The following is a 13,406-nucleotide window of genomic DNA, read 5'->3' on the forward strand; positions in this document are numbered from 1 at the left end:
TTACCTGGTAAGAAGAAAGGGTTTACCATTATACCAGTGGCCCAGTGATACTGAATACTGATATGAGTATCAGTGGGCCCTATTTTCTCTTGTAGTGCTGTACTGTAAGATAGTCGGTGCTACTTATATACATCATGTTGTGATTAATGTATATGCTAATGTTTGTCGTTTTGGAGACATATTCTGTGTTCTCTGTGTGTGTGTGTGTGTGTGTGTGTGTGTGTGTGTGTGTGTGTGTGTGTGTGTGTGTGTGTGTGTGTGTGTGTGTGTGTGTGTGTGTGTGTGTGTTATAGCATGTACAGCCTAAGGAGATGTCTGCAAACTGCATCAACATAAATTCACTATCAACAAAAATATCATGCGCACAAAAACATCCCTGCTGATGATGTGGCCGTCGCATCCCGAGATGAAAGTGTGATTAAAACCATGTTGTCATGCACGGATAGATTCCTGAAAATGGTCTGGCCTACAGGTTAATGTGCAGTTTTATATGAGCGAAGAAGTGGTGGCAATCCCTGGTATAGATCAGAAGTCTGTGGAAACAAAGGAAGAATTTCATTGCACAACTGAGAACGTCTCATTTATGCATATGACAATAAACACTTTGAATTTAATTGAAGCTGACCAGCCCCTCTCTTTTCACATCTTAGATCTGCCAATCGGAGTGTACGCCACACGAAACCTATAACTACCTGGGCCACAAATTTAACATCGCTGGAGAGTGGAATCAGCAAGTAAATGGCATGGCACATCAGTTTATCATATACATATTTTATTATCATCAAATTATATTGTGTGAAATGGACAACAAAACCGTAAACATGGTTGGGAGATGGCTATGTCTTAATGCACATTCCACAAGATGCTTTATATTCCAGGAAAGATAGGATGGAGTTTCACACTGCATGTGGGAGTACCCCAGCACAAGACTGTTTCACCTCCCCAACACAAAGCCCGATTGATATCTGGATGGACGAGCCCAAGGTTTTGGTGTGTCATCAGACGGGCCAGACTTAAACAATCTATACCGGAGGACAGGCACTAAACTGAAGTGGACTTCCCATCTCCAACCCGTAGAGGACCCATCCGTCGTTGTGGAAGCCAGGCTGCATCACAACAGCCTTGTTCACCTGCCACAGCCTAGAACATCAAGGCAGACTCTTCTGTCTATTCAGAGAGCCCAAAATATGGAGTAATGGTCCAGTCTAAAATTCCAGGGAAAGTTGGCAAAACTGCCCTCCGCAGACCACTCTGTCTCACAACATCAGTGAGGAGATCGTTATTTTCTGTATAAAAGCACGTCCGAAGGTTCTCCCTACTAAATACAGCCTTTCAATATGGTTTCCCTCCATCCATTCGGCCCGCTGCATGTCCCCCCTCAACACCTGGAGTCAGTATAGCCCACATCATGAACAGTTGCCAATCAGTTAAAGGACTCTATATTGCCAGACACAAACGATTTGTTCCCTGTGTGGCAGATGCTCTTCATACACACTACTGTACAGTACAAATGGTTTAACTCATCTGCCAACACTTTATAGGAATTCCAATCACAAGATATTGTTATCATATCCAGAATTCGAAAACAGTTAGGCTATTTGAGGTGTCATGCTCATTTGACCTGTTTTTGACAATATCACATCTCCACAATATCAATTATTTATATCAACCATTGAAAACCTTGGTTACAAATGCCAACTTAGTGTGCTAATGTTAGGACTCTAGGGCATGTACATAGGCTGGCGACAGGTGGACTTTGCATTGGCTTTCAAAATAAGAGCCAAACAGTCAATCAATCAAATTAATTATCGGAAGCATATTTACCTGGAAAAGGAGATGTTTCTTGTACCCCTGTATGTTAGATAACAACGTGTGTGTGTGTGTGTGTGTGTGTGTGTGTGTGTGTGTGTGTGTGTGTGTGTGTGTGTGTGTGTGTGTGTGTGTGTGTGTGTGTGTAAGTGTGTGTGTAAGTGTGTGTGTTATTGCGTGTACAGCCTAAGGAGATGGCTGCAAACTGCGTCAACATAAATTCACTATCAACAAACAGTTGGTAGAACAATGCCAAAACGGCCAATAAATAAAATTCAACACCAAAACTTAAACATATCATATATTTCAGAAGTCAGTAGAATCTTAGATATTAAATAAATATTCTATACTATACTACTTGTATAATCAGAAGTACTAGGAAGTGATTCACCATATTAGTATAAGCACACGTGATTTCGAAAGAGCTTTCACGTGACTTCTAAAAGAGGCGTGGTCAACCATAGAGAAAGCAGCCGCGCGCAACTTCAGCAGTCTGCTGTTACCTCTCCACTGCTACTGTACAGGATGATATCCTTTATACTATTATTATGTCGATTCTTTACAATAGCACTTTGTGTAACAGATCAGTATGTGTTAGACGACAAAGTAGGACTCGGGAGGGTGTTTGACGGCATTGGAGGTTTGAGTGGCGGAGGGGTGAGTTGGTTTGTTTTGTTCAACTTCCTGGTTCGTATGGAGTTTATTCACAGTGTAGACTTATGATTTATGAACTTATGTCCCACTGATTGTTGTCATTTTGTTATATATACAGGCAACGTCTCGCTTACTTGTGAATTACGCAGAGCCGTACCGCAGTCAGATATTGGATTACCTTTTCAAGGTAATAACTTTAATTGCTACTTGTTTGTACTATTTAACTCACACCTCCGACTGTAACCATGTGTAACACACAATTGCTTTTCAGCCAAACTTTGGGGCCTCTTTGCACATACTAAAGGTGGAAATTGGAGGCGATGCACAAACCACAGGTGAAAATAATTGTCGATTTTAGCATGTGTACCAGACTGTTTGTATTCTATTATAGGCTACAATGAGTTGTTGTTTAAAAATGAATTAGTTTATATATACAAATGTATACCTATGCATATTTGTACACAGTAAATATAATGGTCAAATAAATGATTTTCCTGTTCTATAGATGGCACAGAGCCATCTCACATGCACTATGAAAACGACGAGAACTTCTTCCGGGGTTATGAGTGGTGGCTCATGAAAGAGGCCAAGAAGAGGAACCCCAACATAACACTTATTGGTAAGGAACTCCAGCCTGTCTGTAAATATAGACAGGAAATGACAACTTATTGAAAGAGTTATGGAAACCACAGCATTATTTTATTTTGACAAATTTTCAATCCAGTTGAAAGAGAGGCCAAGATCTATTTAAACATTAACAGATACAGGCTGTTTCTTTAAGTTGCTGAGGTATGTGTATACTCTCATGATCTCACTGCTAACATTCTTGGATTTTGGGATTGGGTGTGTTTGTGTTGGTGCTGCGTGCACTTTTGGTTTGCGCACCCAGGTTTGCCATGGGCCTTTCCGGGCTGGGTTGGTCATGGGAGGAACTGGCCCTATGACTACCCTGACATCACTGCCACTTACGTGGTTTCCTGGATCATTGGAGCCAAACAGTACCACGACCTAGACATCAACTATGTTGGGGTGTGTACTCTGATCAGAATCCCTGCCTCAGCACCTCATTCGTGATCATTTTTTGACTGCTTTGTGTTTTTTCCCAGAGTCATTTCAACAGCCAAGCTAATTTGCTGTGTTGCAATTTTATCCACTCAGATTTGGAACGAGCGCAACTTTGACAGCAAGTATATAAAGGTAACTTAAAGCATACACTAAAAGTGTAACCACAAGCACAGCACAAACGATACGATTTTAAACAAAGGCTACGGTAGTCTGTGCAGATGACACCTGGACCAGATCACCTGGAGTTCATTTTAATTAACTAACTAACCTGCTGATGTCTCTAGTTTGTTTTCCTTTAAATCCTTTGCTACATATTACAAATTATACTCACAGTTTTTACCTAAATGATGGCTTTTTGAATGAACAGAGCCACAGAAAGAAGAAACAGCCACCAACATTTGCTATTCTCGGTCCTAAATTACCTTAAATTATTTCGCAGCAGCCCAGTACCTCATAAATGACCCAATGTATAGCCTTGTTCATGCCTGAGAGCATGTCCTCTGTTGCCAAGGTGCTCCGGGACATGTTGGATAAAGTGGGCCTTACTGATATCGGTATCATTGCTGCTGACGGTGATTGGAACATCGTCAATTCTATGGTGGTTGACCCCTACCTCAACGATGCAGTTGAAGTGGTTGGGTAAGTAACAAAGGTGGCCCAACAGGATATAGAGATATTCAACAAAGCCCTTTTGTCCAACTGAGCAGGTATATTAATGGTCCCATTTATGAGCAACAAGGAAGTATAACCTTATTAAACCTATTTCCACTGGTGGATAATGTTTGTGGCTGTTTTTTTCTTCGCCGGTACAAATTTACCACTATAAAGAATCAAATTAATTTAACGCTTTGTCTTTTTTTACACTTTACTTCGTCCTTCAGCCAGCTTTCTGGCTTTTAAACAAATTAAAAAACTCATTAAATGTGTTTTTTTATTTCTTATGAAGTATGAAGTGGCATTAGCATAACTGCCACTCACTGTACTCCCTCTCTTTTCTCCTCTCCTGTTTTCATCCCCGTCGTCATGACGGCGCTCGGCAGCTCCTGCGCTACACTCTAGACAAGAGTGGCTTGGAGAGTGTCAGGATCATAGCCAGCGATAACCAGTGGGAGCCCATTAGCCTGTTCATGCTGCTCGACCAGGAGCTCCGACGAGCCGTAGACGTGATAGGGTACGTCCCCTATCGAGGCTTTTCTTGCGCGTAGCACATGACTCCCCTGATAGATTCTGCCTGCGTCCTCGCTGTGGCTCATGACTGCTCCACTAGCGTTGGGGTTCGCCGTTGTCTTGCACTGCTTGCCAACATCAGTGATTTCAGATTTGACGCTTATTGCTAACAATTGTATTTTTAAAGAATGCAGCGTACTCTAAACCCACTAATCCACCATTGGAAATACTTGCCTCTTGCCGGACAATTTTTAGGGAATCTAAAGTAAAGCTTGTACCAGCTCTCAGGCACCAAGCTGAAAGATGCGTGAAGTGAACTGCTGATGAGGGATTGGTGGTTCTTCATCTCAACAGGGCCCACTACCCAGGCACCACCACTGTGCTGGAGGCTCTAAAGACCCAGAAGAAGCTGTGGTCATCGGAGGACTACAGCACCTTCAACAACGAACTCGGTGGTGGCTGCTGGGCGCGAATCCTTAACCAGAACTACGTCAATGGACTCATGACTGCGTGAGTCAGGTGGGGGAATAAATGGGTCGTTATGAAAGTAACCCCAGCGATCGACCAATGACAAATTTGTTGAACAAGTGCATGTAGACAGACCGACCAGAACTTGACTGCCCTAGATAATACGTTAACATTCGTCAAAGTCCTTATGGTTCACCATTGAACGCGCACCTGGTGCTTTCTTCCAGCACCATATCGTGGAACCTGGTGGCCAGCTACTACGGGGAGCTGCCGTTTGGCAGGGACGGGCTGATGACGGCACAGGAGCCCTGGAGCGGCAGCTACGTGGTGGAGTCGCCCATCTGGATCTCAGGTCTGCCTCTAAGGACAACAATGCCACACAGCCATGTGGATGTTAGACATTGGCTTGAAACGTGAAAGAATATACACTCAAAACATGAAGATGTGCACACGTTTAGTTTTGCATTTAAATGTTCATTTTGTCATTTTAGACTTTTAATTTATTATGCTGTATCCTCTGTCATGTACAAACGTTTATGCACAATGAATAATCACACATAATGGTCGACACCCTGCCAACGGTGTCTGTCAGAAAAAGTCTCAGTTGGTCTCATTGGCATTTTGCAGAATTATTCTTTGCTTGATCGGTATGTAGTTGTGATCGTATTAGTCTAATGTACCAAGTAATCATTTTAGTAGCATAACCCAAACGTTGGCATCCTCTCTCCTTGCCAGCCCACACGACCCAGTTCACCCAGCCCGGGTGGACCTACCTGCAGACTGTGGGGCATCTAGCGCACGGTGGGAGCTACGTGGCTCTAACTAATGGCAAAGGCGACCTCACGGTTGTTATAGAAACCATGGTATGTTCTGCACTTTTTGCCATTGACCCTCTGCTTGTAGTAAGAACCTATGTTCTCCTTGGTGACTTGAGGGCAAAGTTGGACGGATACAAAGATACCCAAAGAGCCCACTTTATGAGTTTGAAATAGTCATAACATTATGTGACATAATCTTGATTTTTTTCAATATGTATTGAATTTTCTTTAGACTCATGACCATTCCGTCTGCGTAAGGCCTCCACTACCAGCGTTCAATGTGACATCCCAAAATACAACATTCCAGCTGAAAGGCTCCTTTGTAAGTAACTTTTTGACTTTAATAAAATGGCGGTAGGATAACGGCGCTTAAGAAACAGAGCTCCTAATGCAAGTGTGGAATTTTTTTATTTTCTCCTCCTAGGCCTCTCTCGCACAATTACAAGTATGGCGGTCAAGATTTAACTTCAAGACACAAAAGCCCACGTTTTTTGAAAAACTTTCACCGCTCAAGGTAACCCTAAGAATAAGAAACGTTGCACGTTTGCAGAGATCCCTCAGGAGTCTGGTTTTAAGCTCCCAAACAACAAAATAAGCATTTCTTTGGGTCAATTATTGACCAAAATGCACTCGTTTCCTGGGTGTTTACGTGTGGTTTTACTATCTCCTGATTCCTCCAGCTCTCTGACGGTTCGTTCACCTTGAATCTGGGGGAGGATGAGGTTTATACGCTCACTAGCCTCACCAGCGGTCTGAAAGGCAGCTTCCCAGACCCTCCCCCCTCCGCACCCTTCCCCACAACATACAAGGATGACTTTAATGTCGGTAGGTAGTGAATACATTCCACACAGATGTTAACCTTGTTGTGCAACTATTGTTGGAACGGTGTGTTGAGCGACGTTTAGTTCTGGTGTTGCCAACTTTCTGTCTGCCTCCTATCCATCCCCATGTGGCTTACAGCCAACCCTCCCTTCACGGAGGCGCCCGACTTTGCCGACCAGACGGGGGTGTTTGAGTACCACATCAACCTCACCGACCCGGGGCCTCATGTCTTCACCTTGCGCCAAGTTGTGACCCAGAGGCCGGTCACCTGGGCAACCGACGCAGACCAGACCATCAGTGTCATCGGGAACTACAAATGGTGAGCCCTCTGCTATACTAATATATAATTGTTTTTTGGTGTTTATATATTAAAATTCATATTTTATTTTGAATTTCATTATAATTCATTAGGGTTTTCAAAAGGCCCATCGCCATAGTGCAGATTTCCTTGTCTATGAACAAGGTGTATGGTTTTATTTTCAGTCTTTCTACCTATACCTTGTTCACTATTAAAACAAAAGTAAAATGTTGTCCAATTGCACACGCAGCAAAGGAAGTTCAGTTCAATGGAATCAAACTACATGCATTGCATCCATGTAAATATCTTTTTTATGTGAAGTTTCAAAATGTTTCTCGCCTTGCCTTTTTTAGAACGGCCACCATGGGAGATACAGTTGTAATGCATCCTTCCTAATGTGTTGACAGTTTGACAATTGAATTCTTGTTAGACTTTGGGCTTTACTATCGCCTATATAGACTGTTAGTGCAGGTACTTTATGTCTATGTGGAACTGGAAAGATAACTCTGTCGAACTCCTTAGACCTCACTAGAGCCAGGTCTTGCTGATGTTGTAATATTTATTCATTGAGTGATAATTTTTTTGTGTATGAATTTTCTAACTTTCAGGGAGAACCTCACTGTATCCTGTGATGTGTTTATGGAAACGGTGAAGACTGGTGGAGTGTTCATCGCTGCCAGAGTAGACAAAGGAGGGCAGTCAGTCCGAAGCGCAAAAGGGCTCTTCTACTGGATCTTCTCAGATGGGAGCTACAAAGTCACCAATGATCTCGGTCAGTTAAAATACCACTATCACCTAATTGCCCACTTGGTGGACTAGGTGGAAAATCTTCAGAGGATTTTGCGCAATTTTCCAACGGTATTTTAACATTTAAGTTATTTTAACCAACTTAAATGTTTTTGCAATCGATGCAATTAAAAAACATTAATGACAGTGCCATTTGACAAGACCATGTTCCCAGTGTCGTGGCCATTCCTCTCGAGTTATCCCGTCTAGGACGGATGAGATTTCTAAATGCAAAAAGCACACATAGTTGTAGACAATTAACCTATCTTAATGTATGCATACATTAGACCCCTCTCTAGCAGAGTGAGTCCAGAATACAGTTTGACAGAGCTATTTAAACAGTTTCACATCCTCCCTACAGTGCAGATGTCAATCAAATCAGGTAATGATTACCCAAGACACAGAGTTACCTGTGTTCTCATCAAGCAGAAGAGTGCATAAGGGGATGCCCTCTCCCTTGTCACTGGTTTACCCTAGCACAAAGGTTAACATTTAGATGCAACGTCTGCAATGGTAGTGTGGCTGACCCTAACACAAAAAAGGTTAACATTTAGATGACACTGAGGGAGGTAGGGTGGACAGACAATTCAAGATATAGGAAACAAAGCCTTAGATGATTAAAAGGAAACAACATATGGATTTTGCCATCACATCAGGCATTGTGCAGCCGAGACGATACCAAGAACTTACGGTGATGCCTGTGAACTAACGAGGTAACGGGGTGAGGTGTGCACCAGAGGGCAGAGTCTTCCAATATATCAACGGGAGTCCCTGGTGAACTCGCTATGCTGGCTCTCTCCTTAGCTCCATGTTCGTTCACACGGCAGTGCCTGGGCTGAAATATGCTTTGGTGCGGATTCTATACGAATGTGTTGTGTTGTTAACTAAATCTATTACAGTTTGTATTGGAAGAGTTGCACTAATAACTCATATTTTTTCACAACATTTTTCCCATTACGCAAATAGAAGCCTCAATGTGTTGAATCGGTAAACTGCCCGATATAAAATCTAAATGAAGCGTCTATCTGTTCCGCCTCAGCTCCTACATAGTTTTTTGGGCACAATTTGAGGGACTTGAATGTTCTGGAGACTGAGTTTGTTCTTCTCTCCTCAATAGCTGGTCAAACCGTGCTTGCTGAGGGGCTGTCTGGCACCAGGGCTTTTGGTTGGCACACATTAACACTGAGCATAAAGGTAAGTTCACAATAATTTTTTTTGCTGATCGCACACTTTAAAGGTTACTTTTGGATACTGATTTCTGACTTGAGCACTGACTCCAGAGCAGTGAGTGTCGTACTGTAGAACCAAGTGCCACAATACTTCTGAACCTGGCTGGCTGAAACAGCATCATTCTCAGAGGCACCATCTCTTCTTCTTTTACAGGGCCAGTATGCTACGGGTTTGCTCAACGGGTATCCATTATGGAAGAACGCTGTGGTATTGGGACCAAAGAATGGATGGGCTGCCATAGGGACAAAGTCATTTGAACTTGCTCAATTTGATAACTTTGCCGTGAAGGGTTGAAGGGATATAAGCAGCGCTGTGATTATGCCTTAATTTATTAACTTCATGAACAACAAGATGTATTTTCATTTCCCTTTTTTAATTTCTAAAAAAATCTATTCTGTTCATCATGAAATGCACATAGTTGTCTGTCATTGTTTATTTTGAATGCTGAAATCTTTTTAATAAATTTGTTTTTAATATAAGTGCCTTAATGGTCAATTTATTTTACTCAAAACATACTGTATAGAAAAAAAGTGCCGCTAGTGTAAGGCAAAGCAGGCAATACATTTTTCTTTAATTATGAATCATAAATATTTACATAGTAAATCATTTCTACTGCACCTCTGTTGGTATTTTCATGTTAGGTAAGCTTTGCCACAAGAATTGTGACATGCATCCTTGTAAAACGAACATGGTAAGGCACCACGCTGGCCAGCAATAAGCCTATGTGGAGTTTCATGTACACACTTGTTCGAATTGTTGCTGTTGAGCCCAATGCCTTTAGTCGATGGACAAGGGAGGCCTAATAGGCATTTACAGCATTACTCAATAGTTTTTCTCAAATACTTTTGAGGTAACTCAAAATATATTATTTATGAAACTTTTACGTATGGAAAGGTATTTAGAATACTGCAGATATGAAACATTGTCTCTTTGATTCAATGATTTTTTCTTATTTAACAGAAGTAGGTTCTATAGGAATTAAATGTTTTTAGAATTCAGAAAACACCCGTCTGACACGCTCAGCACTCGAATGAGGAGAATTGCTTTTGCGGCCCCCTATTGATGAAGTATTATATACTATAGTATAAGTATAGTATACTTTTGAATATTGCATTTAATTGCATATCTCAAAAACAGCCACGGATACAATTTACATGACTGCCTCACTGGCCACAACACAGCTCGCTTTTGCGCTCTGTGGCACCGGTGGCCGCGACCTAGCAACAGAATTTGGAGACTAAACACCCGACCACCGGCTACAAGGATGGCGGAACAGGGATTGAAACGTACCGAACAGGTTTTTATTAACAGCTTAGATTTAGACCCCGTCCACACGGAGCCGAAACGGGCGAAAACGATCTAATGCGGTTCAGGAGTATCTCCGTAAAGACGGAGTCATTGCGAAAGCGCATCGAGCTGTAGAAACGCTGTAGTAAATATTCAAGGCTCTGGTTTATGGCGACACATTAGTGCCTTAATTCACGAATGTGATAAAAGATGCATTCGGGCGTATTATATTATTCCATACGCGTAGATATTAACTGCGAGCGCGCAAACGATCTCTGCGTGCGCAAAACAGCCTCGCGCGCGCAAATTACCTCAGCGCGCGCAAAACAGCCTCTCGCGCGCGCAAATTACCTCAGCGCGCGCAAAACCTCTCGCGAAAGATGTTTTTACGCTCTCGCTCGAATTTAATTTTGGCACTATGGGGGAGGGAACCAAGGCAGGGCGGGCTTTCCTATGATTGGCCGTTTCTGAAGCGCGATATTTGATTGACAGCCCTCCTCAGCCCTCCTCTCATTCAATTCTGAATTGTACAGTAAATGGCTGAAACGATAGTTACTTATTGTAACTCTAGATTCTATGAGTATAGGCGGAGCCTTTTAAGGCTATCGCTATGGGGTTATCCCTAGGCGTGAGCTGTAGCACTGAAAAATTTGTAATCCCCGACCACCAACATCGTGGGCCTCAATTACGTCCGCGTGCGACGTGCCTCAACGATGTCCGCATTTCGCAGATATAGTTGGGCGCCGGCGGACGTTCTGCTCCCAATAAAAAGCTTTTCTTCAGCTATTTAAAGGACAATGAGGCCGACACTTAAAAGGCTGCGCCTATACTCATAGAATCTGGAGTTACAATACGTAACTATCGTTTCAGCCATTTACTGTACAATTCAGAATTGAATGAAAGGAGAGCTGAGGAGGGCTGCCAATCAAATATCGTGCTTCAGAAACGGCCAATCATAGGAAAGCCCGCCCTGCCTTGGTTCCCTCCCCCATAGTGCCAAAATTAAATTCGAGCGAGAGCGTAAAAACATCTTTCGCGAGAGGTTTTGCGCGCGCTGAGGTAATTTGCGCGCGCGAGAGGCTGTTTTGCGCGCGCGAGAGGCTGTTTTGTGCGCGCTGAGGTAATTTGCGTGTGCAAGAGGCTGTTTTGCGCGCGCAGAGATCATTTGCGCGCTCGCAGTTAATATCTACGCGTGTGGAATAATATAATACGCCCAAATGCATCTTTTATCACATTAGTGAATTATGGCACTAATGTGTCGCCATACTGGTTCTCCACAGAAAAAAGTGGAGCCCATCAAGCCTGCCCGCATACAGCCTGCGCGCTGCATACAAACATTCAGTCACGAGGAGATTCAGCCTTTTAAATTGAGCAGAAATACTTTTTAATGTACAGTTAGTAATTAAATGTATCAAGGGGCTTTATTTAAAGCAACAAAAATAATACAAATAAAATAATAAATAAATTCATGACGTCATCGTTTGCGTTTCAGGCGTCCACACGAATCCTACCTCTGAGGGTGGTTTCAGAAACGTGCGGTTTCGGGCACTGGATTCGCCGGCTCCGTCTGGACGGTCGGCCGAAATGCACAAGACTTATGCGGTTTCACCAAAAAATTTGCTCCGTGAAGACGCGGAGCAAATAGGCCCCGTCCACACCGACACAACTCTGATTTTTTGGTTCAGAGTTGCGTTGAATTTTTTATTTATTATTTTTTTTGTATTATTTTTGTAGCTTTAAATAAAGCTGTTGATTATATGTATGTTGATATATGTATGATTGCATGTAACTGTAGTTACCTGTTCAGAACCAAAAGGAGGTGCTGTTGCGCCATGTCCGTGACTATATAAGGGAATGTTCACTCCAATTTCCCTCTCTCTGTACTCTTGGAGAGGGTATGTCTGTTTGCGGTTTACAATACCAGTATACGGCTAAAGAGAGAAGTTATCTGTCATGTATTAGAATTATTATTCCGCCGTGAGAGTGTGACTCTGCTAACAGGTTATGGGCCAAGTAACCACGCGATTCTAATAGTTTGACGACGGACACGTGCGATAGCAAGATGTCTTCTTGCTTGCACGCTGAGAGATAGCTAGTTTAGCGACGGGAGAACCGGGAAGCTAAAGCTAGGCTAAAAGGGAGCTAAGCTGAGCTACGGACATAAAAAGCCATGGCGAACAGAAGCAAGACCAAGTGGCCCACGTTCGACGGGAGAGCAGAGGAGTATGAGCTATGGGAAGAAAGGATGTTGTGCTGCATGCACGGAGTAGGACTGAAGCAGATAATCCTGAACGAACCTCCTGGACCTCTGTCAGCGGCCGAACAGGCCGAAGATGACAAGCTTAATGCTGACACATATTGACAGGGCTCTCAGTGCACTTGTGCCCAAGATGACGGCGGCAGCAGCCATGAAGCGGTTCGTGGACGAGATGACGTCCGGAAGACGTTCAGCACGCAGATGGAAAATGCCAGCCAGACAGCGCAACAGCTGCAGATCCAGAGAAAAGGACTGATCGGGAACACGGGCGCGTCGTCCCACATCCTCAATGACAGGAGCCGATTCAAGAACTTTGACAGCACCTTCAAGCCGGAGAGACACAGCATGGAGCTGGCAGACGGGAAGCGCACCTTCGGGTTGGCACAAGGCAGGGGAGACGAACAGGTATGCCTCATTGACAGCGAGGGGCGCAGGTGTGCAGCGACGTTAAAGAACGCCCTCTACATCCCCTCATTCCCCCAAGGACTCTTCTCGGTAAAGAGTGACACCACCAGTGGTGCCAAGGTATCTTTTGACGAAGGTAAAGATGTTTTTGTGGCGCCTAATGGCACAAGGTTCAATATCCATGTATGTAAGAGAATGTACTACTTGCAAACCGAGTGTGATGAAAATGATGTGTGTAATGTCAGCCATGATATCCAGACATGGCATGAGATCATGGGTCATTGTAATTCCGAGGACATATTGAAATTGCCGGCTGTAACAGTAGGCATGCACATTAAAG

The 13,406-nt window shown here is 43.3% G+C and overlaps 1 protein-coding gene across 2 annotated transcripts; it reads left to right on the forward strand.

Annotated features, from left to right (window-relative positions):
- The first annotated feature begins 2,257 nt into the window (after nucleotides 1-2,257).
- Nucleotides 2,258-9,764, forward strand: galcb (galactosylceramidase b). 2 transcript variants are annotated; one of them, XM_056591000.1, is made up of 17 exons: nucleotides 2,258-2,466; nucleotides 2,582-2,650; nucleotides 2,735-2,798; nucleotides 2,969-3,082; nucleotides 3,353-3,492; nucleotides 3,622-3,660; nucleotides 4,569-4,699; nucleotides 5,050-5,205; nucleotides 5,391-5,515; nucleotides 5,899-6,026; nucleotides 6,214-6,303; nucleotides 6,406-6,495; nucleotides 6,662-6,806; nucleotides 6,942-7,122; nucleotides 7,710-7,873; nucleotides 9,005-9,081; nucleotides 9,271-9,764. In XM_056591000.1, the coding sequence occupies exons 1-17, from the start codon at nucleotides 2,335-2,337 to the stop codon at nucleotides 9,409-9,411; spliced, it is 1,986 nt and encodes a 661-aa protein (XP_056446975.1). In that variant the 5' UTR covers nucleotides 2,258-2,334; the 3' UTR covers nucleotides 9,412-9,764. The 2 variants fall into 2 exon arrangements, with proteins under 2 accessions (XP_056446975.1, XP_056446976.1); XM_056591001.1 differs by lacking the exon at nucleotides 4,569-4,699 and adding an exon at nucleotides 4,040-4,167 and having other exon boundaries at nucleotides 9,271-9,763.
- Nucleotides 9,765-13,406: the final 3,642 nt, after the last annotated feature.

Source organism: Gadus chalcogrammus, chromosome 5 (assembly GCF_026213295.1).
Source record: "Gadus chalcogrammus isolate NIFS_2021 chromosome 5, NIFS_Gcha_1.0, whole genome shotgun sequence".
NCBI classification, from domain to species: Eukaryota; Metazoa; Chordata; class Actinopteri; order Gadiformes; family Gadidae; genus Gadus; species Gadus chalcogrammus.